Genomic DNA, 15,207 nt, shown 5'->3' with positions numbered 1-15,207 from the left:
ATGTGCCTCAAGTCCCTGTCAAATGACGCATCGTGACTTTTTTTACGTCAAGGATCTTCTCCTGCTCTTGTTGTTGTTCGGGATATTTCGTAATTATCATGATTTGATTGCTTTTAAACGAATTATATAGGTGCACTCTGAAAGACAAAAAAATTAAGTAAGGCGTTTTGACACCATTTAAAATTCTCGCACACAGCATGTCATGTCAGTCTTACAGTCTTTTCAGACAAAACTAAAACAAAACATTGAGCTGAAGGTCACAAAAATGGACGAAAGTCAACTTTATGGCTCTGTGAGGAGAAAATATATCGGATAATTAACAATACTAAGTTCAACTCTATAATTTGTACTACATCGAGCATCGAGACCATGTACAACCCCTGACTCAACTTGAAGCAAAGGCTGCGTAGTTAGCTCACCAATCAGGAACAGTGATACGATGCCTAGCTTTCTATGATTTGTTAAATTGCGGATACGTTCGCCTACGGTTGCTGTGATTCGCTATTAAAAGGCACGTTTCGTGACAACACCAACCTGTCTCTTTTCATAATAACAAAACGAACGCTATCAGATGCAGACTTGGTATTCGTCCGATTCGAGCCATCGCTCGAGTAGCGGCTTATCCATATATTTTAGAAGACGCTGAATAGATGAAAAAGTGCTCAAAGTAAATTCGATAGATACTTATTTCAAATAATTCGCACTGAGTGTTAGATGGAAATTTTGTCATGCCTATTGAGACACAAGCTATACACCTATCAGTAACTGACAACTTGTACGTACGGGTTCGTGAATTCGTCGAGTGTTTATGAGTGTATCCATGCGTTCAGCGGAACTTATGTTTACGCAACTTGCATTGGGTATTGCAATTTCAATTTTAAAGACACAAAGACCGTACTGGTATGTACAATGTACTGATGTGTTGACGTATTTCGTGTAAATTGTGATGAATAAATCACAACAGTCTCACCGCGTGACAATTCAGTAGATTTTCGATCGGATTCGAACTCACAACGTACGGCAACCAGTGACCTATAGCGAAGACATCACAGTCAAAACCGCTCGGCCCAATTCCCACACTTAAAAAAGAGTGGTTCAATAACCGAGCTAAGTTGAATTCCGCGAAATCAACCAGCGTACGAGTGACCGTTTTCTTTCATTTTCAAAATTATTCCCAAGTGCAAGAGATAATGATCCATATACAAGTGTAAAATTTTATACTGGCGTTGCATGCCCACTTTATATACGGGAACTTCCACGCCAACGGCTACAGATGTCGCAACCCTCCCTAAAGTGACCCGCCAATGTCCTTTCGGTTTAGTTTCCCGTTAAACATGGCGACGACAAGAATACGTTTCTGAGAAAATTCGTTTGATCTGTTTTTCTATGTTATATTTAATTATCATATGAGAGGCAAAGTTCATATCACCAAACAAGAACTATACAAACCAAAATCAAAATACAACGCATGGAATTCTTGCGATATTCTGCCGGCAAGCTTGCCCTGTTGCACGTCATGAAATTGGGTCAACTTTCATGAAGCATGATCATCTAACTCTCGCAGCATGCAATTTCAATGACTCATGGTATTCTATGATTGCCTATTATTACATGCAATTCTCTTTGTTTTATTTGCATTTTCTTGATTTTATTATCTGTGAGTGATGTGCACTGTTGGTGGGTAAATAAATCAATCAATTGCTGGCTTGTATATCAAATATTTATCATTCATTTTTTAAAGAAATGAAATTTGATGCATTCATAAACTCCCTGTGACAGGGAGTGACCCGCCCTGTGAAAACCGGACAAATAAACTATTACATTCTATTTTTTAATTTCAGATTGGCATTCCAAGTGTCTCAGAGCGGTCCAGCGGAAATCTAACGACGATAATTCTACAGGTTGACTGACAGACATGTCCGATGTAAGTCGTTTGTAAAAAGGGGAAGTATGCATGACGCAAGGGTCAGATGGGTGCAATGGCAGCTTTTTTCTCAAGGCTGAGAAGAAAATAACAAACATACGTGGCGTCCTGATCAATCATTATTTGGTTACAAACTGGGCCTATTTTAGGACCCGCGTAACACAAAATTACTCTTATGATATTTAGAACAAAACTTTATTGTTGCTTTTACATCGTCGCCCCCATTTTCTGGTACACAGGTCCACCAATGCAACTGAAAACAATAGATAGTTACCAAAGTTCGGTGGCGAAGGTTAAAAGTGGAACTACTTTTCAAGATTATACTGGAATAGAGTTTACATTCAATGTCGTCAAACTGGTCAAAATTTGTGTGATAAAAATATTGGTCTTGTTACCTGTCGAAATTACAGAAACGGCAAGGCAAAGGACTGACTCCGTACCAAGGAAAGAGACGGTGTTTCGGAGAGTTTCGATGTTCCGAGTGTCAACGAACGTGGATGAGCGGGAACAGTTGGGCTGACATGGGACAGGAATGCACCCAATGCCGTGTCAAAGTCTATCCTCATAAACAGGTATTCATTTACATGTAAAATGCCTTAGGAAGGATGCGTATTTATATTTTATTTGTATTTGTATCATGTATCATTGCATCTGCGCCATCAATGCCTACGGTCTGTGCATATGGCTAGTCAAAAATGATTGATTGCTGTGGCGTTTGTATCTGACTCTACCAGAACACACAAAATTGTCGTGCAGTAAAAACAGCCGAGGGTCGGGCTTAGTGAAGGAAGTAGTGGTCGCATCATTGTTACATTGGCAGATTTTAATATGGAAAAAGCAACCAGCTGGCATGTGCATACTGATACACGTGGACGCGCGATATAAGCCGTTAAAGTCGCTCTCTCAAAATTTTTAATCCTCAAGTCCGGAGGAAAGCTTGGCTTAAAATAGCGTTCAATACCATTAATTGTTGGCCATTTTCACACTTAATTAAGAAATAGTCAGTACATTATATTTATCATAAATGACTGTTTGAAATTAACCAAATGTTATAAAAATTTGTTGGTAATCACGTATTTTTATTTACCTTTTATGTAACCAGTTTGCACATAGCATATTTGCCACATCTGTGATGTCTTCCTCTTTTTTTTCGTAGCGCCCTCTTGAGAAACCGGATGGACTTGATAAATCAGACCTGAACAAAGAACATCCACAACACTTGTGTGAGAAATGCAAAGCTTTGGGACGCCCCTGTAATAAGAAAGGGTACTACTTTTAAACGAATTCCACCCTTGAATGTACACAAGACAGTATTTTAGAAGTAAAATACAGTTTAGTTATGTTGAGAATAATTAGAGACAAAAATTATCCATACTTAAATATTCAATGTCAGTGGAATTTCTACAAGAGGATACCAATAGTTTTTGTAATTTAAATTCATATTAGCATTGTTATCATTTACAGTAGTCTGTTTTTCACATATATTCAAATCAATTATACTGAAAACATCCACTCATTTATTTTGATGGGTTATGCTCATTGACTTTTTGCCTGTCACAAGGGTCAAGATTTAAAGAGATAAAGGGGAAAAATACTGGGGGTACATCGGCCACTGATTAATGTAAATATACAGTAAAAACATTATTTTACATTTAGTGTCTTTCTGAATGGAACCATAACGATAAATGACTAAATGAAAACCCAATGTAGATGAGCGACTGTTTAAAAATTTGATTTTTCTCCTGATATCCAGAATCATTTAATTTTTTGTACAGTATTTCATCGTTGGTCAGTTGTACAACTTCTTGCTTTAAAATTGAATATTTATCGTATCGATATCAATACGTTTTTATATTTACAAAAGAATGAACTCATCTTCAGTTGTCCGTAATTATTGTGTGGGGTACTTTACTCAATTTATGATTCAATGTAGACAAATACTCACATGGAGGGTTTTAATATAAAGGATAAGTTGTGATCGGAACTATTGAACTTTTGACAAAGAAGGAAAACTTGATCTATGACAAGACGAAAGCAGTCTAAAGTGTAGGGTTGCCTTTTCAGGTTGTCATCGAGTGTAGTACGCTTGCTTCACTTCATCAGCTCCTTGCTTATTGTCACCAACATTTGTGACCCCGAACTTTGACCCTATTTAAAATCATCTTGAGGGTCACATAGCTGCGCACACGTCGTGTGCCACGGTGTCGTTCTCTGCGGTCAATACAGAACCATTCGCATGTACTCTAGATCTGACGTCAGTGTGACGTCACCCATTCGCTTTCAACAGGAACACTTCCGGTTTGAAACGCCATGTTGAAATAGAAGGTTTATGGATCACGAGTAACAATGTGAAGTACATCGATTCTGGACGTTGCCATAACGATTTGTTTTGTTCTAAAAACGAGCGATTAAGAAGATTGAGGTAAAATTTACATCAGGATTTTATATGATTGAGGATGATCGCATTTACTTTTTTCTGTAATTTTTAACAAATGAAGTATTAAAAAAGTTGATATCTCGTCGCTATATTATTTATATCGTAGCCTGCAGAGCCTGTTACAAATCTCTGACGACCGACAATGCAAATATCTGGATTCGAAAATTTTTGGGGTAGTCGAGGGGGGGGGGACTTGAAAGTTTTGCTCTGCCTATAGGGGGGGGGGGACCTGAAAATATTTTGAATCCCAACATTTTGATGTCGTCCAATGGTTCTAATGTTAGTAATAATTAAACAAAATCTAGAACTGTTTTGTCATATTTTATGTCTTTAATCTCGAAAAAGTCTAAAAATGTATGAATTCTATTAATCTCGAAAAAGTCTAAAAATGTATGAATGCCATTAAATTTTCATAGAACAAGTTGGCCTTGTAATGGGGTAGGAGCTACAACTGTTGATAATTTGTTCAATATTTCTATGCAATGTATCGTAGTTTCTTGGTGTCTTTCTACAGCATACTGCTGAAAAACACAATATTCAGTTTGTCAACAAAGCCCGTTTGTCTAAATATTGGTGATAATTGAATGATGCAAATGCACGGTACACGTAGGCTGTGTTGGCATGATGAATACTGGATAGCACAACATTCTGTAGGGAGTAGAACAAGAACACAATTGTATAAACTGAACAAAAATATTGTCAAAATGAAAAGTTAATACAACTACTGCCCTGCTACTACATACTGGCAGTGACAGTGATACATGTAGCTCTGACTCTGATGTAGTTTAAGAAGAGTTTCGGTCATAGGACACTCAATTGACAGTGAAACATACATCTTATACTTGTACACAAGATCCAGCTAGAGAGCAACACATGGAAGACTAGGGGACTAACAGTTACCATGAATTTTTGAATTCTGGCATATGAGAACAATCAAATATTAGAAAAAAAAGATGGGGTCACCATACTTGATCTTATACAAAGTACGATGAAAAGCCAGTTTTTCTAAAATCACTTTAAATCAATATATAAAACCATTCATTTCAAGTTCATGCAGTGAATGAAATTTTCACATCTCATTGTACCAATAACACAAAAGTAAAACTTTGAACAGTAAAGACTGTAATTTAAATGGAAAAATGTGTGATTAAATGGAATGTTTTATTTGTTATCAAATTTGCCATTATTACACCCAAAATTTCTGAGATTAAAACATTAATTTCCTGGAATATTTTAACCTTCCAGTATTGTCAATTTTGTAAAAAATTTTATAAGTGGCATCTATTAAAGTTGTATTTGTCTTGTACTTTTGAAAAAAAAAATTCGGTAGGTCACTGTGCTCATTTTTTCACAATTTGGTTAAACGTAGCTAGGAATACACAATTTTCATACTCTCTCATGATTGTCATTTTGTGTGCTTTTCAGCTGGTGCCATTGAACTGGCCAGAGTTGGATAAACTCAAATCGGCTTAGACTGAGAAATCCGAAAAGTTCACTGATGCATTTAAAAATGAATCAATTTAAGAACTTGCCCTAGGTATATGGCTCTACAACCTGCTGATAAGAGGTAGTGTTGAACATTTGCGTGCAGAACGACACATTACATGTTTTTTTTTACTCTGCGTGCATTCCTAATAAATATGCGGCTATATGGTAATTTGGGGGGGACTTGAAAATTTTTGAGGGTATTGAGGGGGGTCTGAAAAAAAAATAAGATTTCAATCGCGATTCCTCCAGGCCCCCCCCCACCATTTTTTTTGAACGCGGCCTAAATGACAAACGTCGCTGTCAGAGAACGGTTTTCACACATTTGTAGTCGAAGGAGTTCATTGACAACGCAAACAGAACAAGTCTCGTGTCAAAACCCACAATGAGTTTGACGATTGCGGTTTTGAATTTACATACCTGTTTTACCCGTACAGTTTCATGCAACGTGCTGGGATCTGCAACTCTGGTTTGCAAGGATATGTTTTCCTGACCACTGTGACTCTTTCAGCATGACAATAAAATATATACAGAAATGACAAAATTGTGTCTGTGTGACTTTGTCCCTTCCATCTCAATGCCGGAAGGTTTTCAATCTTGGGCACCGATAATACATAGGAACAAAATCCTTGAGTACATTATCAGAGCATGATAAATGTCAGGCTATCTGTAGGACTTAGCATTACAACAGGTATGGCGTCCAATCCATGCCAAAATTACTACTTTCTGTTTTACTGTTCTGAATTCAATTTTACAACTCAACATTCGATTTTCAATTTTATTACTCAACATTCTATTCTGGATTCAATTTTACAACTCAACGTTCTATATACAATAGTAGTACAGAAAGTCGAGAGAAATGTTGAGTTTTAAAATTGAATTCAGAAAAGGATCTTGAGTTGTAAAATTGAATTCAGAACAGTAAAATAGAAAGTAGTAATTTTGGCATGGATTTGACACCATACAACACGAATGCCTGAGACAATCGCTCCGAACATTTATGGCTTAAACGTATACGAATGAGCTCAAATCCACCTTAAAAATTCACAATACATTTTAACTGTTTTCTTTTCTATTGGTCAAATCGCCTGTTCTGAGCATGCTTGACCACAAATATATTTTTAAATTATGTATAAAATTCCGAAATATTCGACCAATGTCGAAGGGACCTGTGTACCTGGACAACTGTTGGACCCCGCTATATTTACCGCACCAAAGTGAGTATAAAGAATCAAACAGACACGGAATGCCCTGTAACCTCCTATTTATTTTCTATCGACTCAAGGACGGGAAACTGCAATATTTTGAAAAAACCAAGAATACAGGGTTGGTCTTCACTGTACAATTCAACTATCCTTGACAGGATGCATAGTCATGTAGTTAGTCTATAGCGAGTCCACGGAAGAAGTAAGCTTGTAACTACAGGAATGCGCACATTGCTTCTCGATACATTCATTCGTTACGCTGTAATTGTGCGTCAAACATTGCATTCGTGTGTGGCACTCAATAAATACCTGGAAATCGTCGATGAGAGCGCATGAACAACAATGCCACGGTCCTATTGTGGCTTTTCGCTTCTTTCACTTTGATTTCGCTGGAACGAGAGTAGGTCATGGTCACGTGACCAGGCTGACCCTCGGTTCCACTACACCGGCAGGTATGCATTGTTCCGTGTCACCCAGGGCCGCCCCGGCCAAGTATATTTCGTAAGAATGACTAACAACATTGGCTTGTTGACAATTTTTTGTTCCTGTCGGCTTACACAGTAGTCTTAGCAGTTTCACAGGAATGTGAACTTATATGATCTGATAAAAATCAAGACGCATAACCATGGTAACTGAGATTATTCATTTCATCCTGATCCGTAATAAAAATAGTAATAATAATAATACCTTGTCTTGAAAGCATCAATATTATTTTCATTGGTTTGAATCGAAATAAACTAAAGAACCTTCAATGTAAGCGTTCAGAGAACGCGCACTGCCTTTGATAAAGTACCGATTTGGTTGAATGTGGTTATGGACGAGGAAGTTTGATTCCGGCGAGAATCGAAAAAATACACTGTCATTTCCGTTAAATATTTTGTTTTCAAAAATCTACTTTTTACGCATGCATGGTTCAATAATCATGGTGATTATAATATAAATAGAAGGTAAATAGTTACTTTTAGTTACAATGGAGCAGTTGTAATGAATGACATTTTTGTGTTTTCACTTCAGATTCTGTGGAAATACCGCTTTCGACTCATGCGCAGAGAATACGTGGTAACTTCATTGTGTACAGTTCCCATATAAAAAAAAAACTGGGCAGGTTGTCACATAAGCGAGAAATCTGGTTAACCGGTGAGTTGGGTAAATATGCAAATATCATTTTGTTCCAATTTTTTTGGATACATTGTTTAACGATTGTTGTATTTATTGCTAGCTGGTGTTGATTTGATTACGGTGGTAATCGTTAACCAGCATGTCGAACGTTAACTTTGTTAAAAATGATTGACTTCTAAAGAAAAAATCCCATGACATTATACTTGAAAATGCGGCATTCTGTTTACTTACAATATGGAACTAGTCGATAGGAAATAATTTTTTTAAGTTTCCATACTGTACTGACGTCAAAACGCAAGTGTTACATGTAGGAAATGGATCAATTACAGTCTTATTTCATTTATCGACCTATCATGTGAGGTTGTCGACTTCGAGTTTTTTCTGTATTTTATTTTCACTTTAGTTTCTTTGGAATCAAATTGGAATCCTCGACCTTCTCTTTCACTACTAAACCACTGCGCATGTCTCATTATCCGCTTGTGCCTTTCTTGTGTTCGACTTCAAATTTTGGAATAGTTTGCCATGTGACATTGTATAAATTGAATCAAAAATCATAATTAAGGGGAAAAAACATATAGTGAAAATTTTGCCAATAGATCCTACAGGGCTATAGATTTTATCGCGGCGGTTTTTAAATTATAACTGTTCGCTTTTCATACTACGATGCAGTAGGTGACATTGATATAAATATCAACTCTTATCAACGCATAAATTAATTGTGCTTTGTTCATTGTTTGTTCACATTGTCCATTTGCTTAATAAATCAAATCAAAGGGTAGAGAAACAGCCATTACGCTTGAAGTTGGTGACCTCGGTTGTATGGCGTACCAGCCCTCGCACGCAGGGCCGTCCACCGTACAACCTTTGGTCCGCAAAACCCGTACCAGGGCCGTAAAGATTATTAATTATTATATTTAAAGTGCCTTGGTATCACACATCTGTTATACAATGGCGAATTTTCAGGTTTCGGGTAGTTGGTGGCCATTTCACGAGTTTCAATGGTAATTTTTTTTTGCCAAGTACATGCAACGCATGCGTGTCATGATATTCCCTTCAAGGTGCCATAACCGTACATGTAAGTGAAATCAATTTTGATTTGTGCACATTTCAGATCAAGTCTCTTGAGAAGATATTTATCGCCAGCATCCGTCCGTTGGCTGTTCTACAACGATGTCCCTGAAACGCAAAGACGGTTCTGATAACGTATGTATTACCAAGCTCTGCACGGAGTTCGGTTTACATCACTCGCCACTCCGCTTTTCACTTCACTTCGCGTCCAGCCAATCACAGCCAACTTCACTTTCTCTTCATTAACATTTTACGGGCAGAGTCTCTGACCAACAAAACAATTCCAAGAACTAGTCCATGCTACTGCAAGTTTTCTCTTCAGTCGAGTTACACGTTGTGCGTAGAAACTTCTAAAATATTTCACAAATCTGACAGTAATGGTAGAAAAGTGAAAGCACGAATCATTTTGGTTATAAATTAATTTATATTAAGTTTGATCATATTCTATTTGTTCCACCATAATTTGTGGTTGATCGCTTACTCCATACTTTTAATTTTTATACCCCAAATCATTAAACACTTTGCGACATAGAACACTTAAGTCAACACAGGCAGCCGAGAGAAAAACTTCATGATTTACTCGAACTACTTGCCAGTTTTCGAAATGCAAGATTATGTAAGTTTTCTCCCGTCCAGACTTGTGTTTCTTTCACATTCACAGGAAAGCGAGACCGAAGAAACTCGGAAGGTACCGAGGATGGCCGAGTTATCATTGCCATCACTCCAACTTGAGCGCACGGGAGCAGTTTCATCAATTCAAACGTTCGTATTTATCGACTTTGAAGCGACCGGCTTGCCAGATTCTGCCGGCAACTGGCCTGATATCACTGAGCTGGCCATGGTTGCTGTCTCGCGCAGAGCAATACTGGGAAACACCAACAATGGAGACGTTCCTCGCATCAGGGACAAGCTGACGCTGTGTCTGAGACCAGACAAGGACCTGTCGTCAAACGCGGAAAGAATGAGTGGGCTGACCAAATCGATGCTGACGGATCACGCCAAGAAGCCAATGAATTCGGATGTCGACGGGGCGTTGCGGTATTTCCTACGTCGACAGGAGGCTCCCGTGTGCCTGGTCTCTCACGCCGGAGATCGGATGGACTTCCCGCTGTTACGAAATGAGCTGGAGAAAGTTAGCGGCACCTGGGATAGGCTCTACACAGCAGACAGTTTGATGTTCTTTCAGGACAACCTGCCAAGACAACAAGGGAAGACCCTCCAAGGTCTTTGCCAACGATATCTGCACTTCGAACCAAACCATGACGCCGAGAGCGACGCCGTGGGCCTTCTAAGATTGCTGACCTTGCCAACTTTCTCGCAGAAGTTTCTCGATTGGGTGCAGAGAAAGAAAAAACAATTTTGACATTCAGATCATATTAGGCGTCATGCAAGCCCAATTTATCATGCATCGCACTCAAGAAATGAGACACAGATAAAATTGATTGACACTTTAAGCAGATGAATGAAAATTTGAACTCTTCGGTGGTAACTGTTCAATTGCCCGATATGTTGGTTAACTTTGATAAATTATTTTATTTTCGAGCTTTTCGGTTCTGGCCTTCTGCCGAATAAACTCCAGTGCTGTACTCATAACCACTTTTTTCACGCTTGAGCAATGTAATCAATAAACTTTCATAGACAACAACAGGCTGTACTGATGTCACGTGGGGCTGAAACAGATTTGAGTATGCACTTTCCATTTCCTAGAAGCCGATCATTAGCGAATACGTTAATCCAAGCTGTGTAGCCATAAATCTCTTTCCTTATAATCATGAATAATTCAGCTTTTTCATAATGGACACTTTATGAAATCTAAGAAAAAAATGTCACATCTTGAGTAATTATCTACAACGATATCTTGTGGTGACTACAAAAAGGTCTACGAAATCATCTGTATTGCAGTAAATAACAACTGACGTAGACTAGTTCACAAGCCGCTTGTAAATGTATATATTTCAGTAAAATCTTCAACTTAAAAGCCCAAGTTGTTTTTTATGAAATCCATTGAAAAGAACTTTATTGATTAAACTTGCAAAGCAAAACAAAACAAAACACGGAGTTACATGATGTAAATGATTTTTGTCAAGAAGAACGATTGTGAGAACGAGGCATTGGGGATTGCGACTGCAGCATCAGTTTGTACTACATGTACAATATACGTGTGTATGGATTTTTTTTCTCTCTTTCTTTCATATGCTATGGAAGTGGGTTAGGGTGGGGCGGGGTAGGGCGTATGAGATCACACCGTCGACATTGAGATCACTGAATGTCGTGCAGACGAAACATGGCGCAAGTTATCAGGCTTTAGCTGAAATGACGACTTGCAGACCCACGCAGTCACAGGTGTATTTCTAAAGAAACTTGCTTGGCCTTGACGCATGCGTACCCTGAAGACATCTAATCGTCAACCTATGAACACAACAGTGTGACAAAGAACAAAGCGCTTGATTGGTATCTCTATCATTTTCGCTTTGTTTTCTGTATAACAGATACAGACATAGCTAAACTTACGTGTTCGGAAAGGCCCGTTTCTACGAACGATAATCCTGCGAATACTTATTCATAGTGAATTACTGTAGTCTTGAAATACCTAAATATTAAAGATTTTCATTATTTTCGTTTTAGTCGTTCGATGGTCCGAGCCCGATAGACGCGACTCTTAAATAATCGTCCGCTTATTCGGTAAGTACAGTTACACAAAGATCTTTGTTGCCACCGAACAAAATTGGTCTTAAGGTCAACGGTTATATCTCAATGTACATGGTTACACCGAGATGGGTTTTGTCAGATGTGCGTCAATGTAAGGCTCACAGACCTTCAGGACTTAGAATGTATTATCCTGTAATCTTTGGTCAATATTCCTACAACCTCATGAGAGAGAAAAAAAGACTGTATCACAAATCAGAAATACCTGATAAAATTTACTGAGTACGATTGACAGCAATGTTCGACACGCCAAACTAAATTTCTTCAGAATTGGCTAGGTCATCTGTTGCATAAATATTATTTTTATCGATTTATCCATTTTGGGGGGACATTTAGACTGCGCCATATTTCGTCACGATATTTCATGGACCCATTAACGTTACTTGAAAGCGAATAAAAACACTTTGAAGTCATTCTTTGAAACGGCACAGTTTGTGGAACGTTTATTCAAAAAGAGCGGTTTTCAGTACTTGCTGTAGACATGCTGTACTGCACATAATTCCAGCTGTTTAATTCCTATGGATCTCTGCCTTCGGGGATCACTCTAAGGTAGAGGGCAGTTCGGCTCAAACTTTCCTCAAACAAACTTTCAACCATTCTCTTTCAAAGTCAAGAATAAAAATCTAGCGTCACCCATAGGGTCAACGTACAAATTTTGGTACTAGAGAAACAAATTACCAAATATTAAGCGACGGATATTTGGTCGCCATCCCTGTGTTGTCTCCAAAGCTTATATGCTGAATATAGAATTCTCGATTGTCACAAAACTAAGCCTGTGGAAACTTTATTTACTCCGTAAATGAGCCCTCAAAAGTGGTAAACCGAACGAAAACCGGAGAAGTTTGTGAGTCTAAATAACTGTCTCCGAGGCGCATTCTGCCTTCTTAAAATATCTCATACGCAAATTCATTTTCGTTTTAGATTCAACGTTTAAACGCGGTTAGCTGGGAACTCTCACGCATCAAAATCACGCAGGTGGTTTGCGATTGATCCAACAGCCATGTCTCTGAAGCGAAAAGGTCAAGACAGTCTACACGACGTAAGTAATTGGTCATCGGCAGGACACTCATTTGCGTTGATACTTTCGTTTTTGTCCCATCCACCCATCCAATCAGACCAATTCCCCACCCTGGTGGAAATAGAATAAACCAAAACAGTTTTTGCTGTACTTTATAGATATTGCGATACTTTTATTGATTAGACTTGCATTATTTTCGTTTAATTTGCAGGATTTTGAAAGAAATGGTAAATTCAAAAAGGTCGTGGACTATGGACAATATGAATACGCTGACGACCAAAACATCATTCAAATTCCGCCCATTAAAACGTTTGTATTCTTCGATATCGAAGCAACCGGCCTGCCTGACCCCGACGGCACTTTGCCTGACATGACCGAGCTCTCGATGGTCGCCGTCTCGCGAAAATCTCTCGAAGGGAATTCCGTCAACGGTTGTATTCCGAGAATTCTGGACAAGTTGACGCTGTGTTTGACACCAGAGCGGGACGTCACGCCGACCGCTGAGCAAATGACCGGGCTCAGCAAACCGATGCTCGGCAAACACGACAAGAGGCCGATGGATACCGACGTCGACGGGGTGTTGAGGTATTTCATCCGCAGGCAAGCTCCACCCGTGTGCCTCGTCGCTCATGCCGGAGACAGATTCGACTTTCCCGTGCTCTGGAACGAGCTGGCGAAAGTAGACAGCGAGTGGAGTGCCGTGTACACCGTCGACAGTCTGAAATTCTTTCAACAACACATGCCGAAGCAGAACAGGTCCCTTCCGGAATTGTGCAGACGATTTCTTCAGTTCGAGACCGATCACGACGCTGAGGGCGACGTGATGGGCCTGATACGATTGGTGTCATCTTGTAGATTTGCCGACTCTTTCCTGGAGTGGGCACAGGAAAATGTGATGGAGTTCTCATTGTAAAAGTAGTTTTACGCACAGAGCTGGCATTAAAAACATATGCTATAATTACCAATGATTTCGCTGTAAGATTAGGGAGAATGCATGCCCCCCCCCCCCCCCGATGCACTTACAAGCAGTAAATGGAATGAACATATTATCTAGGTATTAATATTGAAAGCTAATAATACACCTACTGTCAAACTATTGAATTATTAAGTTGGCATCAGGAGAAATTATTATACTTCTTTTCTGATCTACCACTTGTGGGGACTCTTAGAGTAAGAAAATTTTCACCGTCTTATTTTTTTTCGAAAATTTTTTTCCCCATGGAGTTAAATGGCGGCCATTTTGAATTTCAAATATCGGTAAATGTTAGGTAATTTGTTTCTCTAGTACCAAACTCTGCACGCCGAACCCTGAATTTGTATTCTTGATGTTGTAAGAGTATAGTTTAAATATTCCTTGAAGCAAGTTTGAGCAAAAGTTTAAGTCTTTCACTTTCGAGACGCGTACTACCTTAAGCACAGAAAATGACACCAAACTGTAAAGCAAGCCAGTAAATATGAGATTTACAATAATTCATGTTGGTAACGGGCTTTCTCGTCTCATGGACTGAAACTGTTAGGATGTTATAAAAATGACGCCATCATTTCGGAATAAAAAGCATAACAGTTTTAAAAGTTTACTGACTCCATGTAATTCAATCTTTGAAATGTCTGAATAAAACGCTCGGCTCACGGCGTTCTAATGAAGTTTCTTTCAAAATCAATGATTTGTTCCAGCTATAACCCAGAGCACTAGCCGATAATGGATATTCTGACACCAATTTGACTGACCGGTGTGGGTAACAGTGGCAAGGTTCGGCAGTGGACGCATATTCAGTGTTCGGAAATTTGTTTTTGAGAATTTCATAGTCAAATTGCGTGCTGATAGCCTTTGGAATCAATTTAATCAGGACAGCGTCTTTGGTCTCTAGAAACCGGGGTACGTATTTATATAATTATTCAAAATAACAATATCGTCCATGGAGGTAGCTACTACTATGTAACAGTCAATCCCTTTCTCGATCACGTCCAGAAATATTCTTACCTTACGTGCCTTCATTCGGCTCCCCAAGCAACCGTCTTCCATTCTCAACCGGGTCGCCGCAATACCGAACAATGCTAAAGAGGCGAGAGCATGCGCGATGGTACCTTTTACCTGGAACGCGTGGTGCACCATGGCAGATTATATGTTATAGATTGGTCGGTTTCGTGGAAATTGGCCGAGATTAGATTCCACAAGCGTCGTAACACTTTGATGTAACACAATGTTTACAGGGACTCAATTGTTGTCTTAGAACCTTAAAGTCAG

The 15,207-nt window shown here is 38.9% G+C and overlaps 2 protein-coding genes and 1 long non-coding RNA gene across 4 annotated transcripts; 2 read left to right on the top strand and 1 right to left on the bottom strand.

The window, feature by feature from the left end:
* Positions 1-4: 4 nt before the first annotated feature.
* Positions 5-15,048, bottom strand: LOC139115687 (uncharacterized). Its single transcript, XR_011548158.1, has 3 exons — positions 14,944-15,048; positions 3,012-3,119; positions 5-137 (listed from the first exon to the last, which is right to left on the bottom strand). It is a non-coding gene; the product is annotated as an uncharacterized lncRNA (long non-coding RNA).
* Positions 7,614-11,290, top strand: LOC139115684 (three-prime repair exonuclease 1-like). 2 transcript variants are annotated; one of them, XM_070677992.1, is made up of 3 exons: positions 7,614-8,197; positions 9,282-9,373; positions 9,900-11,290. In XM_070677992.1, exons 2-3 carry the CDS (start codon positions 9,341-9,343, stop codon positions 10,599-10,601), a joined length of 735 nt encoding a protein of 244 aa, XP_070534093.1. In that variant the 5' UTR covers positions 7,614-8,197; positions 9,282-9,340; the 3' UTR covers positions 10,602-11,290. The 2 variants fall into 2 exon arrangements, with proteins under 2 accessions (XP_070534093.1, XP_070534092.1); XM_070677991.1 differs by having other exon boundaries at positions 8,066-8,188.
* LOC139115683 (three-prime repair exonuclease 1-like) lies at positions 11,290-14,537 on the top strand. Its single transcript, XM_070677989.1, has 3 exons — positions 11,290-11,920; positions 12,866-12,983; positions 13,174-14,537. The coding sequence occupies exons 2-3, from the start codon at positions 12,945-12,947 to the stop codon at positions 13,873-13,875; spliced, it is 741 nt and encodes a 246-aa protein (XP_070534090.1). The 5' UTR covers positions 11,290-11,920; positions 12,866-12,944; the 3' UTR covers positions 13,876-14,537.
* Positions 15,049-15,207: the final 159 nt, after the last annotated feature.

Source organism: Ptychodera flava, chromosome 17, assembly GCF_041260155.1.
Source record: "Ptychodera flava strain L36383 chromosome 17, AS_Pfla_20210202, whole genome shotgun sequence".
NCBI lineage: Eukaryota > Metazoa > Hemichordata > Enteropneusta > Ptychoderidae > Ptychodera > Ptychodera flava.
The sequence above is the reverse complement of the archived record's forward strand: the minus strand, read 5'-3'. Positions and strand labels throughout refer to the sequence as shown.